Below are 15,844 nucleotides of genomic sequence, written 5' to 3'. Positions count from 1 at the left end.
TTTTTTTTTTTTTTTTTAGACGGAGTTTCGCTCTTGTTACCCAGGCTGGAGTGCAATGGCGCGATCTCGGCTCACCGCAACCTCTGCCTCCTGGGTTCAGGCAATTCTCCTGCTTCAGCCTCCTCAGTAGCTGGGATTACAGGCACGAGCCACCATGCCCAGCTAATTTTTTGTATTTTTAGTAGAGACGGGGTTTCACCATGTTGACCAGGATGGTCTCGATCTCTTGACCTCGTGATCCACCTGCCTTGGCCTCCCAAAGTGCTGGGATTACAGGCTTGAGCCACCGCGCCCGGCTCAGTTTTTCTTATAGAGACTTGGTCTTGCTAAGTTGCACAGGATGGACTGGAACTCCTGGGCTCAAGGAAGCCTCCAGCCTCAGCCTCCTGAGTAGCTGGAACTGGATATGCATATGACCATGCACGCTCAGCTGTTACTTTTTTAAAAATAATTAATTTGGTTTTGAGACAAGGTCTCATTTTGTCACCCAGGCTGGAGTGCAGTGCCATCTTCTCAGCTCACTGCAACCCCTGCCCCCGGGCTCAAGCAATCCTCCCACCTCAACCTCCTGAGTAGCTGGGACCACAGGCATGCACCAACCACGCCCAGCTATTTTTTTGTATTTTTTGTAGAGATAGGGTTTCACGATGTTGCCCAGCCTGTTACTCTTTGAATAGTAGGAATATTTAGAAAGAGAAGGATAAAGGGAGAAAGTAGTACAGAGATGGCAAGATGAAGAGAGTCAGAAAAAAAAGAGTTTTTCTGAGAGACAAGCACAGAATTGTAAGCAACAGCATTTTATTTCTTCCCTAAAAATCTTGAAGCTTACTGTGAGGAGTCCCCTCCCTTGATCCTTTCTCGCTGAGCTTCGGACTCCCTAAAGCCTTCCCATATGGGATACTGACATCCAGATGGAGGTGGGGACCCTCCCATGTAAAGCCAGGTCACCTGTCTACAGAGGTGCGTCTGATAACCAGGACGTGATAGATTAGAGAGCATGGTGGCTAAAAACAGCAGCTTTAGGCTCAGAGGGACCAGGGTTTGCGCTTGGGAAAACCACAGCTTCCTCGCTGTGTGACCTCAGGCAAGACACTTATACTCTCTGGGCCTCAGTTTCCTCATTTGTACAATTGGGGCCATGAATGAACCTCTGAAGAGCTGTTGTGAGTGTTCAGTGGGGACTATCTTAAAGCACTTAACGTAGTACCTGGCACATGGTTGTGCTGCAGAAGAGCTTGCGATTCTAATTCACGTGCACAAGTCCTGCCTGTGGGTGAGGGCTCAGGAGATGGAACAGCGGTGGTTGATATAGTTGGGATTGTGAGGATTTTTTTTTTTTTTTTTGACAGAGTCTTACTCTGTCACTCAGGCTGGAGTGCAGTGCAACCTCTGACTCCTGGGTTCAAGCGATTCTCCTGTCTTAGCCTCCTGAGTAGCTGGGATTACAGGCTCGCACCACTATGCCTGGCTCATTGTTGTATTTTTAGTAGAGACAAGGTTTCACCATGTTGGCCAGGCTAGTCTTAAACTCCTGACCTCAGGTGATCCACCCTCCTCAGCCTCCCAAAGTGATGAGATTATAGGGGTGAGTCACCGTACCTGGCCAATTGTGAGGATTATGATGACGGGGGCTAATTTGCATGGGCCTGTGTTGTCTGCCCTCCCCACTGCCAGCCTGATTTCCCTCCCTACACTGGCGGCTGGGGTGTACCTCCCGCATGCGGATGAGAAAGGAGTCGATAAAGTCCCGTGGGGAACTGGGATCCAGTGTGCGCTGGTTGTGCTCCACCTTCTTGGCTATGAAGTCCTCGAGCCCTTGCAGCTCCTTAAAGGCCTGTTGCTGTGGGCCTGGTAGGTGTTTCATCACCGAAGGGAACATCTCATAGAGCTGGGGGATGCAGAGAGAGGATGGGAAGGGAAGGGCAGCTATCAGGAGGCAGGAGCTGATGGGAATGGGACTTTTTTCATAGCAAAGAGGGAACTGAGTTAAAGGCATCTGTCCAGGTGTTTAGCTATTTCGGTGGGGTTGGGTGGGAACATATATCCAAGTTTTCCTGTGGGTTAGGGGCCAAAATCTAGCAATTTAGATGAGAAGAACTGAGGCATATATCCAGGTTTCAGGTATTCAAATGAGGCTGGATTGGAGAACACATCTAGGTGTTCAGATATTCAAGTGAAGTTGGGTTGGAAGACACCTGTTCAAGTGTTTAGCTACTCAGGTGGGGCTGGTGTGAAGGGAGCATCACCTGTTGAGGTATTTGGGCATTCAGGTGGGCTTGGCTGGAGACAGCTGTCTAGATACTTTTTGGGTCTGGATTGGGGGCTTTTGTACAGGTGTCCAGGTATTAGAGTGCGGCTGGTATTGAGATGTTGAAGTGGAGGGGATACCTGTTCAGGTGCTTACCTAGCCAAGTGGGATGCATTGGGGCACCTCTGCAAGGTGTATGGTTGGAAAGGGTTGGGAAACATTTATTTGGGTGTCTGGGGAATAATTTGTCCAGATATTTATGTGTTTAGGGGTGTTGGTTAGGGAGCCTCTGCAGGTGTTCAGGTATTTAAGTGGGTCAAGTAGAGGGTGCTTGGCCAGATATCCCAGTGGGCTAATTTGGGACATTTGTGTAGATGTGAAATGATTATGATGGGCTGGATTTTGCAGCACCAAGTGTTTGGGTATGCAGGAGGTGGGCTGAGGTGGTCACTTGTCCAGGTGTTAAGATATTCAGAAGAACTGGGTAGGGAGCATCTGTTGGAAATGACCATAAGCTGGGAACGGGAACACGTGCCCAGGTGAGAGAGCTGAGCTGAAGGCATGCTTCCTGCCAGCGGGCTCTGTTTTGGGGAGCATCTGTTGAGATATCCAGGTGTCCTTGGAGACTGGGTGTTGGGCACCCATCTTGGGTTCTGGTGCAACTGTCCAATTGTTCAATATTGGGGACTGATTTTGAGGGGACACTGGAGGGGTGTGGGAGTTTGAGGCACCTGTCCCCATGGAGGGGAGCAGTTAGCAGGGTGTGGTAGGAAAGTCACGGGGGGGGGGGGGGGGTGCTGCAGCCGGTTACCTGCCCCATGGAGGTGGCCGTGAACTGGAAGCTTCCCAGCATCATGCGTAGCAGTGACAGGAACTCTTTGTCCTCATAGTCAAAGCGGTCCCCAAAGACGATAGAGCTGATGACATTGGAGACCGTGCGGCTCAGGAAGAAGGTGGGATCGATATTGGCGCCTGCGGGTGTGGCGGGGGAAGAGGGTTGGGGAGAGAGTCAACTCAGAGTTCTGATGGCGATTCTGAGAACTCCGGGAGGCACGGCCCTGGTGAGCCAAATTCCCAGCGCCAGACTCCAGAGCTGGGAGCGCGGGCGCCTTTCCCCACCAAGTCCCCATATCCAGGCAGAGCCCGCGCGCGGGTCCTTCGCCCTGGGCGTTTTCCTTCTCCCGCCCCCGCACTAGGGGTCTCCTGCTCACCGCACGTGCCCCGGAGGACCTCGGTGAGGAAGCCCGCCTCCTCCTGGATGCGCTCCTCGATGCCGCGCTTGCCCACCCCGAAGTCCCGCAGGGTGGTGATGGAGAAGCGCCGGAGCTGCTTGGCGCGCTCCCCGTTGCTGAACGCCACGCCTGGGGAGGTGATCGCAGGGGTGGAGGAGAGGTCGGGGGCGGTGGGGGGGCAGGCACAGACCAGCTCCAAAGGGGTCCCCAAGGGTGGAGCAGAGAGGGAGTGGGGTGGGAGAGAGATGGATTCAGAGTGAGCGTGCAGGGGAGCTGCAAACTCAGAGAAACAGGAGACAGAGGAGAGGGAGGGAAGGATGGGGGGGAGGGAGAGAGAGAGAGAGAACAGGTAGGAAGAATGAGAGAATCAGAAGAGAAACAGGCCAGACAGACAGCTGCACAGAGAAACAGAGGGATGCGGGGACACTCCATGGAGGAAGGGAAGGAAATGGGGAGAGAGAGAGAGAGATGGAGGGAGGATGGAGGAAGAGGGAGTGAGATGTGAGGAGATCTGAGAGGAGGAAATAAAAATGGTGAAAGATCCTTAAGCTGAGCTGGAGAAGAGAGAAAAATACAGAGACAGAATCAGAGAGGGTCTGGGAGGAGAGACTGTTACCAGGAGATGGAGGCTGGAGCTGTGGCAGTAGGAACACCGGGAAGTCCTAAGGCAGAGGAAGGAGGAGGAGAGGGGAGGGGAGAGAAGAGAAATGTGGAGAAGCACAGAAGCTGAAAGCGACAAAAAGACAAATGCAACGTGGACCAGGGTTGAAAAACAGAAACCCAGGATGTCCTCAGATATGGAGACAGAGGGGAAAGAGGAGACTCCAGTGACAGAGGCAGGGAGAAATCTGGACAGGGACGCTGGAGACAGGTGAGAGGGACACACAGGGAGAGGCTGCAGTGAATGGAGATGGGGAGAGAAGGCCTGACGGGGGGCTCTGCTGCAGCCTCTAGTGGGCAGGAGAGTCAGGGAGAAGGCTGGGGACACTGAGGCCATCGCGTCTTCCTGGCCACTTCCCCCTCTGGCACCCCCTCACCATAGCCTTTGAAGAGCCAGTCGAAGGTGGCCTGCTTGCCTCGCCCGCTGAACTCCTCAGCCTGGTCCAGCAGAGCCTCCTTGACGGCATCGTATCCGCACAGCACCACGACCCGCCGGGACCCCAGGTGAATGGTGAACACAGGGCCATAGCGCTCACTGATCTGACGGAGGCGGGTGGGAGTGGTGAGAGGGAGCAACCCCCACTCTGAATGGACCCAGCAATGGGTTGCTTCTCCGCAGATTCTCACAGCCAAGGGACTGGACATCCTAAGACCCCATCTTTCCCGGCTAGGACCCTGATGCTGAACCTCAAAAGCTCTCCTTTCCTAAGACGCTGGTCCACCTTCATCTCCTGGTAACCACTCTGGTTAAGACTCTGGTCAATCCCCCACCACAAAGCCCCAGCCAGCTGGGCAGCCCCCACCCCGTGCCACCCATCTCCCTGCCTTGGGACACCTTCATGAGGGAGTTGTACATCTGCTCTGTATTCAGCTGCAGATAGTTTCCAATGAAGGGCAGTGGGGTGGGTCCCGGAGGCAGCTTCCCCTTGCTCTTCCTCTGCTGCCAGACAGACATCAAGACCATCACAGTCAGGCAGGCCAGCAAGGCCACCAGAAGCAGCCCTGAGGCCAGCATGGTGGCGGTGGGATTCTAGATGGTACCAGCTGGGGAGGTTTGCCTTTATACTGCCTGAAAAAGAGGAGCGGACTTTGGTTGGTTATATAATCACTTCATTTCACCTCCCATAAAATGAAGGAAAACAACACCCCCACCATGCACCCCGCCTAGCTTGGGACACAGCCAGCAAGGGAGGAGGAGGGGGACCCCAGGGCAGCTGAACAGAGAGGGGACAAGCCGTGGTGCCTCAGGAGGGGTGCCCCAGGGCTGTGGCTTTAGGAGGGAGCAACAGATAAACTGGAGAACTGAGGAGTTTGTAATATGTGCACAGCGAGCACCTGTGCTTTGGATGTGGGTTCTGAGAGAATGCACCCCAAAGTTGTGGATTTGGGGCTCCAGAGGCGAGGAATGCAAAGGTCAGGCTTTTATGAGGGTGAGATGGAAGTGTGGCTGTGAGTTTGGGGGTCTTCTAGTGAGGACGATGCAGGGCTAAGCGTCCCAGGAGGGGAGATTCCGGGCCTATGGACTTGAGAATCTTGGGGTAAGGAAGACCCAGGGCCGTAGGTGTGGAGTTTCTGGGAGGAGGAGTGTGTAGCACGCCCGGCAGTTTCCTCCCAGAGAGTGCAGCAGCCCAGTGCCAGACCCAGGGGCTGACCTGATTTTGTTTTGACCCAGAGCTGTCTCTTGATGCCCAGAATCCTCCTTGGCACCTCAAAGGGAGGCCAGGATGGGTGCCATAGAACCTCCACTGCCCATCTCTGGTTGGGAAAGAGGTGGAAGCCCAGAGCCATATTTCAGGGGATCTTTCCGCACACCTGGAGAAGAGTACCTCGTGTTTTCCGTTGGCAGAGGGACTGGCCAGGTCTGGAGAAATAGTAATAACCCCCAAAAGGTGGAAAGATCTCAAGTGTCCCAAGAATTGTAATTTACAAGGACCTCCACTGGTTTCCAACCCAGATCCTTAGGGAAACCCCTAGACTGACTGTATCATTCCCATTATTGTTGTTGTCGCTGTTAGTTATGTTTCTCATTTTATATCAGGGTCTACGGAGGACAGAAAACAGAAAGTGGGCAGGGGACTCACGCGAGTGGCCCTGAACTCCTGTCTGTCCTGCTCTGCGTCCTTAACCCCTTTCTGTGTTTGGTTTCCTTCCCAGTGGAAAGGTAGTGTTTGGGAAGAGAAGGTCACATTTGAGGGTGACTTCAGTCTCCTTTAGGGTCAGGGGCTACTGCTCTCACCAGGAGGAGGGAACAACAGCGCAAGAGATTGGGGTAATCCCCAGTGTTAGGCACAGAGGCAGACTCTGGGGTGGGTGGGAGTGGAGAAGGGATGAGTAGCCTGCTGTCCTTCCCTCAGGGAAATTCTTAACTAACTGTCCTTAGTAAACAGGACAGTTGCCCTGTGGTGAGCCCTGCCCTATATGGGAAGATTAAGTCTAGGTGTGTGCGATCTGGTCGAATCTTTGTAACAATGCGGTTGGCTCATCATCATTCTCATTTTGAAGATGAGCAGATCTAGACTCCATAAAGCCTCCTGAGTGAGGTCACACAGGGAGTAAGTGAGGGAGTCGGGATTTGAACTCTGTCCTTGTCCCCCTACAATGACTGGCCTAGATCACCCTGGGAGTCAAGTGCGGGCCAGGCTTAGCAGGAGGTGGGTGCTGAGATTGGCGTCAGCAGTGGACACAGGGATGACACTGGCGGTTCTGATATCAGCCTCAGGTAGGGCCAGGGAGGGAGAGGCATTGTGTGGCTTTGGGATTGCACCTGGGTATATGCGAGGATGGCAACAAGGTGGCACTGAACTTGACACCAGGAGAATACTAAAGTCGTGTCTGGTGCCAAGAGGCTTCTGTGTGTTGTGTTAGGTGTCACTGAGGGAATAAGAGTGTCCTGCTTCAGGAGGGCATCAGAGTGGCACCATATACGGTCTGAGGTTGGTCCCAGTGGGCTCTGACATGGGCATTAGGCAGGTGCTAAGACTGGTCCTGTGTGGCACTGAGATGAGACTCAGCCAGACCCCGGGAGGGTCCCCAGATGGGCACTGGGCAGGCTCTGGTGGTTGGACCATTCCAGGGTTGCACCTCTCCTCTGGGTCACCAACTTTGGACAAGTGGAGGTGGGTAAGGTTGGAACCCCCAGGACCATTTAGGGTAGAAGTATATGTGTTAATGCAGATGAGGTACATGGCAGTAAGTGTTTAATGAATATTAGTAGTTCTTTTTAATCTGTAGGATGAGGATGGATGAGATGTTCCCTAAGCACCTTCTTTGCTCACAGTGTTCTAGGCTGCTGAGCTTCTGAGACCCGTGTAGAGGGAACAAAGGGCAGAGAACAAAGCAGAGAGAGGACAGCTGTTTGTTGATTTTGGAGGGGGCAGGTGGAAAGGAGTATTAGCGCTGGCTTGGCAGATAGCAATCCCTCTAATCCTGATCAACAGCCTGCACCTGGGCTGGCCGCAAGCCCGGGCCCCACCTTTCCTTCTTGTTTCTTAAAAAGGTGGCAGATAGAAATCTGGGGAGTTTGTTTCTCAGTGAGGTTAGCAATAGGGAGGGCACAGAGTGTTTGGACAGGCTGCCATGACCTGGGCAGGGAGGGGTTGGGGAGACTCAGGTTGGGAAAATTCTAGTGTTTGGGGACATAGAGGTCAGTCGATTTTAGCCATAATCAATATAGGGTCTGAAAACACGTGGCAGGGACTTGTGAGTTTCTGGGAGGAGGGACAGGTTTTCAGAGTGAGTTAGCGGCGAACCCAGAAAGTTTCCTTTCCTTTGCTAGGCCTCAGTTTCCCTTTCTGGATGGATGGTACAGTGATTGAGGCATGGATTGGAATCCTAACCTTATCCCTTCTTTGTTTTGTGGCCTTGAACAGCTGACTTCATCTCTCTGAGGCTTAGGGAACCAAGAACGGCTCCTACCTCTTCAGCTATTTATGGGAGAAGTGTATGTGTTAATGCAGTTGAGGTACATGGCAGTAAGCGCTCAGTGACTATTCGTAGTTCTTTTTAATCTGTAGGATGAGGATGGATGAGATGTTCTCTAAGCACCTTCTTTGCTTTTACATTCTCTAGTCAAAAGCTCCCAAATCCTTTCCTTTGGGAAGGAGGAAAGGGACCGAGTCTTCGGGAACCTCTTTCCCCAACCCTTCCTCAGCACAGCTAAGCTTTACCCCGTGGAGCTGTGAATAGGAAATGAATCCTTCATGGCCTCCTGGACGTGGTGCTGAGTTGGGCAGCATCTGCAGGACACGCCAGCGTTAGACCCTCTGGTTGTTCAGGATGGCCCTGGAGCCCTGCGTAGGACTTTGCCCACCTGTCTGTCTACCCTTGTCTCGGATCCCATCTTTCTTTCTCTTTCTCCTTCCCAGCAAGTCAGTGTTCCCCTCCGTCACCCCATGTACTCCTGTATCTATGTATTTTGTGCCATTTTGTCCAGTGGGTTCTCCTGGATGCCTCTGCTGTGTTTATCCTCGTTTCTACGGCTGTCTGTGTGTCATTCTGGGTGCACGCTTATAGTGTCCATGTACATGTGTGTTTCTGTATGTTCATGCTGGTACATGAATTCATGTGTGCAGCAGGGGTGCTTTGTGGGTATCCATTCCACCATATGTCTGCACATGCACATGTGTGTGTATGCCTGACAGGGTGTGCCACTGTTTCTCAATGCTTGCCAATGCTTGTCTCTGCATATAGCATGTGGGCACACATGATTTAGGGGATGTCCACAATGTGCATCTCTGTGTAAAACAAGATGTGTGCTGCATATTCATATTTGTGTGCACACATTCACAGCTCAGTGACTGCATATAAACCTGTGGATGCTTTCATGTGTGCATTCTGATGTCTGCATGCAGGTTTGTGGGCCATGTTGTGTACACATGAACATCTGATATTTTCCTGTGCCCGTCTGTGTTTGGTTTAAAACAACCCTAGCCCAGCTCCATTTATCTGCTTGAAAAAACCCAGAACTGTGGGAAGCCTTTTATGAGCATAATCGTAGTTAAACTCCTCATTGCAAGACTGTGAGGGTGGCTTTATCATTTCTATGTTGCAAATGAGTTAGGTAAGGCCCCCAAAGTCTGTCTTAAGTGACTTGCTTTTGCATTCCCCAGCTAGTGAGGGTCTTAGTATGGGCTTGTGTGACTGTAATTTTCTTTTCTCTCCCTCTCTCTTTTTTTATTTCTTTCTTTCTCTTTCTCTCTTTTTCTTCTCTTTTTCTCTTTTTTCCTTTTCTCTCTCTCTTTTCCTTCCTTCCTTGCTTCCTTCCTTTTTCTTTGAGATGGAGCTTTGCTCTTTTGCTCTTGTTGCCCAGGTTGGAGTGCAATGGCACAATCTCAGCTCACTGCAACTTCTTCCTCCTGGGTTCAACTGATTCTCCAGCCTCAGCCTCCCAGTTAGCTAGGATTACAGGTGCCCACCACCATGCCCAGCTAATTTTTGTATTTTTAGTAGAGACGGGGTTTCACTATGTTGGTCAGGCTGGTCTCAAACTCCTGACCTCAGGTGGTCCGCCTACCTTGACCTCCCAAAGTGCTGGGATTACAGGCATGAGCCACCACGCCTGGCTGTGACTGTCAATTTCATGCTGTTACCACCACTTTGGACTGCCAGGCCCCCACCTATTATTCTTTATGAAACATTAGACAAATTGCTTGTAATCTCTTGTGTTTCTTAAAATACTTCCGTGTAAACATGTAACAAAAGATTTCAAAATGTTAGAAAAATCACCTTTTGATAGGAGAGAGACTTGATCTTCTACAGTTTTTGCACTCTTTGGAAACTTAACCAAAGACCGTGGCCGGTATCTGCCTCAGGCCATTGGCAGTGAGGCAGTGGGGCAGTTGGGGTACTGGTGGTTGTGGGTGGAGAGTGAAATGTTTCTGTTTCACATTTCAGAGTGATGAAAAGGATTAGGGTGGGGCTGTGGTAATGTTGACTGAAATAGAGTGAAGAAGGTCAAAGAAGAGAAGAAAGTCAAGATTCTTTTTTTCTGAGTGTTTGGACAGCTCATATCCATGGCCATGAAGTTCCTTCCTACCAGATAAATGGCAGGACTTTTAAGAGTTGAGAGATGGGAAAGAAGTTGAATCGATGACCGGGATGAACAACTTTCAGCTTTTTTTTTTTTTTTTTTTTTTTTTTTTTTTTGAGACAGAGTCTTGCCTTGTCACCCAGGCTGGAGTGCAATGGTGTGATCTCGGCCCACTGCAACTTCCACTTCCCGGGTTCAAGCGATTCTCTTGCCTCAGCCTCCTGAGTAGCTGGAATTACAGTCATCTGTCATCATGCGCGGTTAATTTTTGTAATTTTGCAGAGACGCAGTTTCGCCGTTTTGGTCAGGCTGGTCTTGAACTCCTGACGTCATGTGATCTGCCCGCCTTGGCCTCCCAAAGTGTTGGGATTACAGGTATGAGCCCCATGCCCAAACAACTTTTTTTTTTTTTTTTTTGAGACGGAGTTTCACTCATGTTACCCAGGCTGGAGTGCAATGGCGCGATCTCCGCTCACCGCAACCTCCGCCTCCTGGGTTCAGGCAATTCTCCTGCCTCAGCCTCCTGAGTGGCTGGGATTACAGGCACGCACCACCATGCCCAGCTAATTTTTTGTATTTTTAGTAGAGACGGGGTTTCACGATGTTGACCAGGATGGTCTTGATCTCACCTCGTGATCCACCCGCCTCGGACTCCCAAAGTGCTGGGATTATAGGCGTGAGCCACCGTGCCCAGCCAAAAGCAGGGTTTTAAAGAGATCTTTGTACACCCATGTTCATAGAAGCAGCGTTTGCAGTAGCCAAAAGGTGGAAGCCACCCAAGTGCGATCAGCAGATGACTGTATAAAATTTGGTACATACATAGAATGGAAATATTAGCCTTAAAATGAAAGAAATTTTGATATATGCTACAACATGGATGAACCGTGAGGATGTTATAGTAAGTTAAATAATCAGCCACAAAAGGAAGACTACTGCATGAATCCACTTATTTATTTATTTATTTAGACTGAGTCTCCCTCTGTCGCCCAAGCTGGAGTGCAATGACATCTTAGCTTACTGCAACCTCCACCTCCCAGGTTCAAGAGATTCCCCTGCCTCAGCCTCCCCAGTAGCTGGGACTACAGGCACGCACCACCACGTCCTGCTAATTTTTTTGTATTTTAGTAGAGATGGGGTTTCACCATGTTGGCCAGGATGGTCTCGATCTCCTGACCTTATGATTCCCCGCTTCAGCCTCCCAAAGTGCTGAGATTACAGGCGTGCCCAGCCTATGAATCCACTTATGTGAGGTACCTAGAGTCGCCCAATCCATAGAGCTGGAAAGCAGAATAATGATTTTCCAAGGGCAGGGGGAATGAGGAGTTGGCATTTAATGGGTTTTAGGTTTTCAAGATGAAATGCGTTCAACACTACTGAACTGCACACTTAAAAATGGTCAAGATGGGCTTACCCAGTATGTCCGGTGATGTTAGCTAGCGCTGGTTCTGCCCTCTCTGATAAAGAAGCAGTGGATGACTAGTGACTGCACTGTATTTCCAGGCACGCGCCACCACTCCCAGCTAATTTTTGTGTTTTTAGTAGAGATGAGGTTTTGCCATGTTGACCAGGCTGATCACAAACTCCTGACCTCAGGTGATCCACCCACCTCGACCTCCCAAAGTGATGGGATTACAGACATGAGCCACGGTGCGTGGCTGAAGCTGAACGTGTTTTTTGAAGGGACCAAGAAGCTGCCAGAGGTTTGGTTCTCCCAGCAGCAACCCAAATGCAAACCAAATATGGGGGAAATCGCAAAAATAGGGGGATCATACTGTCCTAAAATCTGAGTAGAATGTACTTCTGAAGGCTGTACAATGTTTGATTCTCAGTGTGACAAGCAGAAAGCTCATGTGCCTGGTGAGAGGAGCATGTTTGTCCCCAGGAGACATTTCATCTTGCAGACATGTGGTGCCACCTCCTGACTGGAAGCACTGGCTTCCCTGTCGAAGCCTGCTAGGGATTACAGCTTCTACTAACCAACGTTCTACTTTCTCCTTTCATGAGATCAGTTTTTTAACTCCCATTATGAGTGAGAATATGTGACATTTGTCTTTATGTGCTTGGCTTATTTCACTTAATATAATGTCCTCCAGGTCCACCTATGTTCCTGCAGATGACAGGATTTCTTTTTTTTTTTTAATGGCTGAATAATATTCCATTGTGGCTGGGCACGGTGGCTCACACCTGTAATCTCAGCACTTTGAGAGGCCGAGGCAGGTGGATCACGAGGTCAGAAGTTCAACACCGGTCTGGCCAAGATGGTGAAACCCTGTCTCTACTAAAAATACAAAAATTAGCCAGGCGAACCTGTAATCCCGGCTACTTGGGAAGCCGAGGCAGGAGAATCACTTGAACCCAGAGGGTGGAGGTTGTAGTGAGCCGGGATCACGCCATTGCACTCCAGCCTGGGTGACAGAATGAGACTATATCTCAAAAAAAAAAAAAAAAGAAGAATATTCTATTGTATATGTAAACATGTTTTCTTCCTTTCTTTTTCTTTTTTTCTTTTTTTTTTTTTTTTCCTGGTGAAGCTGCCAGTGAATGAACATGTTTTCTGTTTCAAACATTTTATGGAATGTTATTTTATTTTATTTTATTTATTTTGAGGCGGAGTTTTGCTCTTGTTGCCCAGGCTGGAGTGCAACGGCACAATCTAGGCTCACTGCAGCCTCACCCTGGGCTAAAGCAATCTTTTCACCTCAGCCTCCTAAGTAGGTAAGACAAGTGAGTGCCACCACTCCCAGCTAATTTTTGTATTTCCTGTAGAGACAGGGTTTCGCCATGTTGCCTGAACTCCTCCACCTTCTGGGTTCAAGCAATTCTTCTGCCTCGGTCTCCTGAGTAGCTGGGATCACAGGCATGCCGCACCATGCCCAGCTAATTTTGTATTTTTAGTAGAGACAGGGTTTCTCCATGTTGGTCAGGCTAATCTTGAACTCCTGACTTCAGGTGATCCACCTGCCTTGGCCTCCCAAAGTGCTGGGATTACAGGCATGAGCCACCGCACCTGGTCTATTTTAAGTTCAGGGCTACATATGCAGGTTTGCTATACAGGTAAACTCATGTCACAGGGGTTCATTTGTACAGATCAATTCATCACCAAGGTATTAAGCCTAGTGCCCACTAGTTATTTTTCCTGATCTTCTTTCTCCCACCCTCCACCCTCAGGTAGGCCCCAGGGTCTGTTGTTCGTTCCTCTCTATGTGTTCATGTGTTCTCATCATTCAGCTACCACTTTTAAGTGAGAACATGTAGTATTTAGTTTTCTATTCCTGCCTTAGTTTGCTAAGGATAACAGTCTCCAGCTTCATCCATGTTCCTGCAAAAGACATGATCTTGTTCTTTTGTGTGGCTGCACAGTATTCCATGGTATCTATGTACAACATTTTCTTTATCCAGTCCACCACTGATGGGCATTTAGGTTGATTTCACATATTTGCTATTGTGAATAGTGCTGCAGTGAACATACACATGCGTGTGTCTTTATGGTAGAATGATTTATATTCCTTTTCGTATATACCTAATAGTAGGATTGCTGGGTTGAACGGTAGTTCCATTTTTAGTTCTTTGAGGAATCATCACGCTCCTTTCCACAGTGTTTGAACAAAAGATCAGTAAGTCCAGCAATTGGTTACTTGAAAGAATAAATAAGATAGATTGCTAGCTAGAATAATAAAGAAAAATGAGAGAAGATCCAAATAAACACAACCATAATGACAAAGGGAATGTCACCATGGAACGCACTGAAATACAAAAAAAATTCACAGAGACTACTGTGAACATCTCTATGTACACAAGCTAGAAAACCTAGAAGAAATGGATAAATTCCTGGAAATTCTATACAACCTCCCAAGTTTGAACAAGAGAGAAATTAAATCCCTAAACAGAGCAATAACAAGTTGTGAAATGGAATCAGTAATAAAATCCTACCAACCAGAAAAAGCCCACGACCAGAGGAATTCACAGCTGTCTTCGACCAGATGTCTAAGGAAGAGGTAGTACCATTTCTACTGAAACTATTCCAAAAAAATGAGGAGGAAGGACTCACCCCCAGCTCATTCTATGAGGCCAGCACCATTCTGATACCCAAACCTGGCAGAGACACATCAAAAAAGAAAACTCCAGGCCAATATCCTTGATGAACGTAGATGCCAAAATCCTCAACAAAATACTAGAAACTGAACCCAGCAGCACGTTAAAAAAGCTAGTCCATCACAATTAAGTAGGGTTTATCTCTGGGATGCAAACTCTAATTTTCATATTAACAAATACTTATTAAATGCTTGCTCTGTGTCATAATTCATTGAATTGTCCCAATACCTCAGAAGATCAATACAATCATTTGTCCCATTTTCTAGATGGGGAAACTGAGGCACGGATAGTGTCCAAGGCCTCATTTTCAGGGACTTTTAGGACCATGCCATTTTGCAACCATTTAATCATGCTAAACGCCTTCCACTGGTTGAGCATGTGCCAAGGTCTGTGCTAAGGGCTTTCCATGCACATCATCATCCACCCCAAACAACACTACACAGAAGGTACTGTTGTTATCATCCCCCAAATACAGATTGAAAAAGGGCTCACAGAAGGAGGCTTACTTTTCTGTGGTCTTCATGTCTGTCAGTCTCCAAAGTCATAGAGTGCTCCCTGCATGCCATTATCTGAGATATGAACACTACAGCCAGCTGAACCCCAACCTAGCTTTCATTTCCATCTCCTTTGCTCAAAGGGAGGTGGAGACTTCCACAGGGATCCCACCCCACGTGGAATTCTGCTTGTTATCAGTGAGTTCCTGAAAAACTTCCCCCACTCTCCCTTGGGCCACCTGCTGGCATCGTCCCAAGCCCAGATATTCAGATTTGGAAATATACCCACAGGGGCATGCTGCTAAATGTTTATCTACAGGTTCTTAGGGAAAAAAGACCCGATTTGTAGAGTTTTCTGATTTCTGTGCAATGAATGCATTCACTATGGTCAATTTCAAACAACCAGCCAAGGTGGTGTCACTGAAAATGGAGTTGGGAAGAGATGCAGAAAAACGTACCATCATAGAGTATTTTCACTTTACAGACACAAATAGACATCAACAATCTTCATAGCACAGGTAATGGTAAAATACAGTAAAATAATTAGGATGTGATGAGCCTTGAGCATTCATTACCTTCTTTTAAAAATGTAATATATTCCATTTTAAGTTTGTATAACTTGGCCAGGCACGGTGGCTCACGCCTGTAATCCCAGCACTTTGGGAGGCCGAGGTGGGCGGATCACCTGAGGTCAGGAGTTCAAGACCAACCTGACCAACATGGAGAAACCCCATCTCTACTAAAAATACAAAATCACCCAGGTGTGGTGGTGCATGCTGCTTGAGAGCCTGAGGCAGGAGAATCATTTGAACGATTGGAAGGTGGAGGTTGCAATGAGCCGAGATTGCACCATTGCACTCCAGCCCAGGCAACAAGAGCAAAACTCTGTCTCAAAAAAAAGTTTGCATAATTTAATAATCACTGTAATCAGCTCACATAATTATCGAACATTTAATAATCAGTTCTTCTGCCCGGTTCACTGTGCCCCTGCATTTTCTGCATTGAGCCTTGATGAAGCCCCTGTCCCGGGAAGAAGGAAGCTGCTTAAGGAGAAAATTCAGCATACATACACAGGTGTGGTCCTATGAGT

General features: G+C 48.9%; 1 protein-coding gene across 1 annotated transcript in view; it reads right to left on the bottom strand.

Annotated features, from left to right (window-relative positions):
• Positions 1 to 5,695, bottom strand: part of LOC116530597 (cytochrome P450 2A13) — an 8,610-nt gene extending 2,915 nt beyond the window's left edge. The window contains exons 1-5 of the mRNA XM_032248706.1: positions 4,976 to 5,695; positions 4,518 to 4,680; positions 3,460 to 3,609; positions 3,060 to 3,220; positions 1,712 to 1,888 (exon numbers count right to left, since the gene is read on the bottom strand). Of these exons, the coding sequence (XP_032104597.1) occupies positions 1,712 to 1,888; positions 3,060 to 3,220; positions 3,460 to 3,609; positions 4,518 to 4,680; positions 4,976 to 5,155 (831 nt within the window). The 5' untranslated portion in view covers positions 5,156 to 5,695. The remainder of the gene's footprint in view (positions 1 to 1,711; positions 1,889 to 3,059; positions 3,221 to 3,459; positions 3,610 to 4,517; positions 4,681 to 4,975) is intronic.
• Positions 5,696 to 15,844: the final 10,149 nt, after the last annotated feature.

This window comes from Sapajus apella, unplaced genomic scaffold (assembly GCF_009761245.1).
Source record: "Sapajus apella isolate SASKATOON/1434 unplaced genomic scaffold, GSC_monkey_1.0 scaffold68, whole genome shotgun sequence".
NCBI classification, from domain to species: Eukaryota; Metazoa; Chordata; class Mammalia; order Primates; family Cebidae; genus Sapajus; species Sapajus apella.
This window is presented reverse-complemented; position numbering and strand designations above follow the sequence as displayed.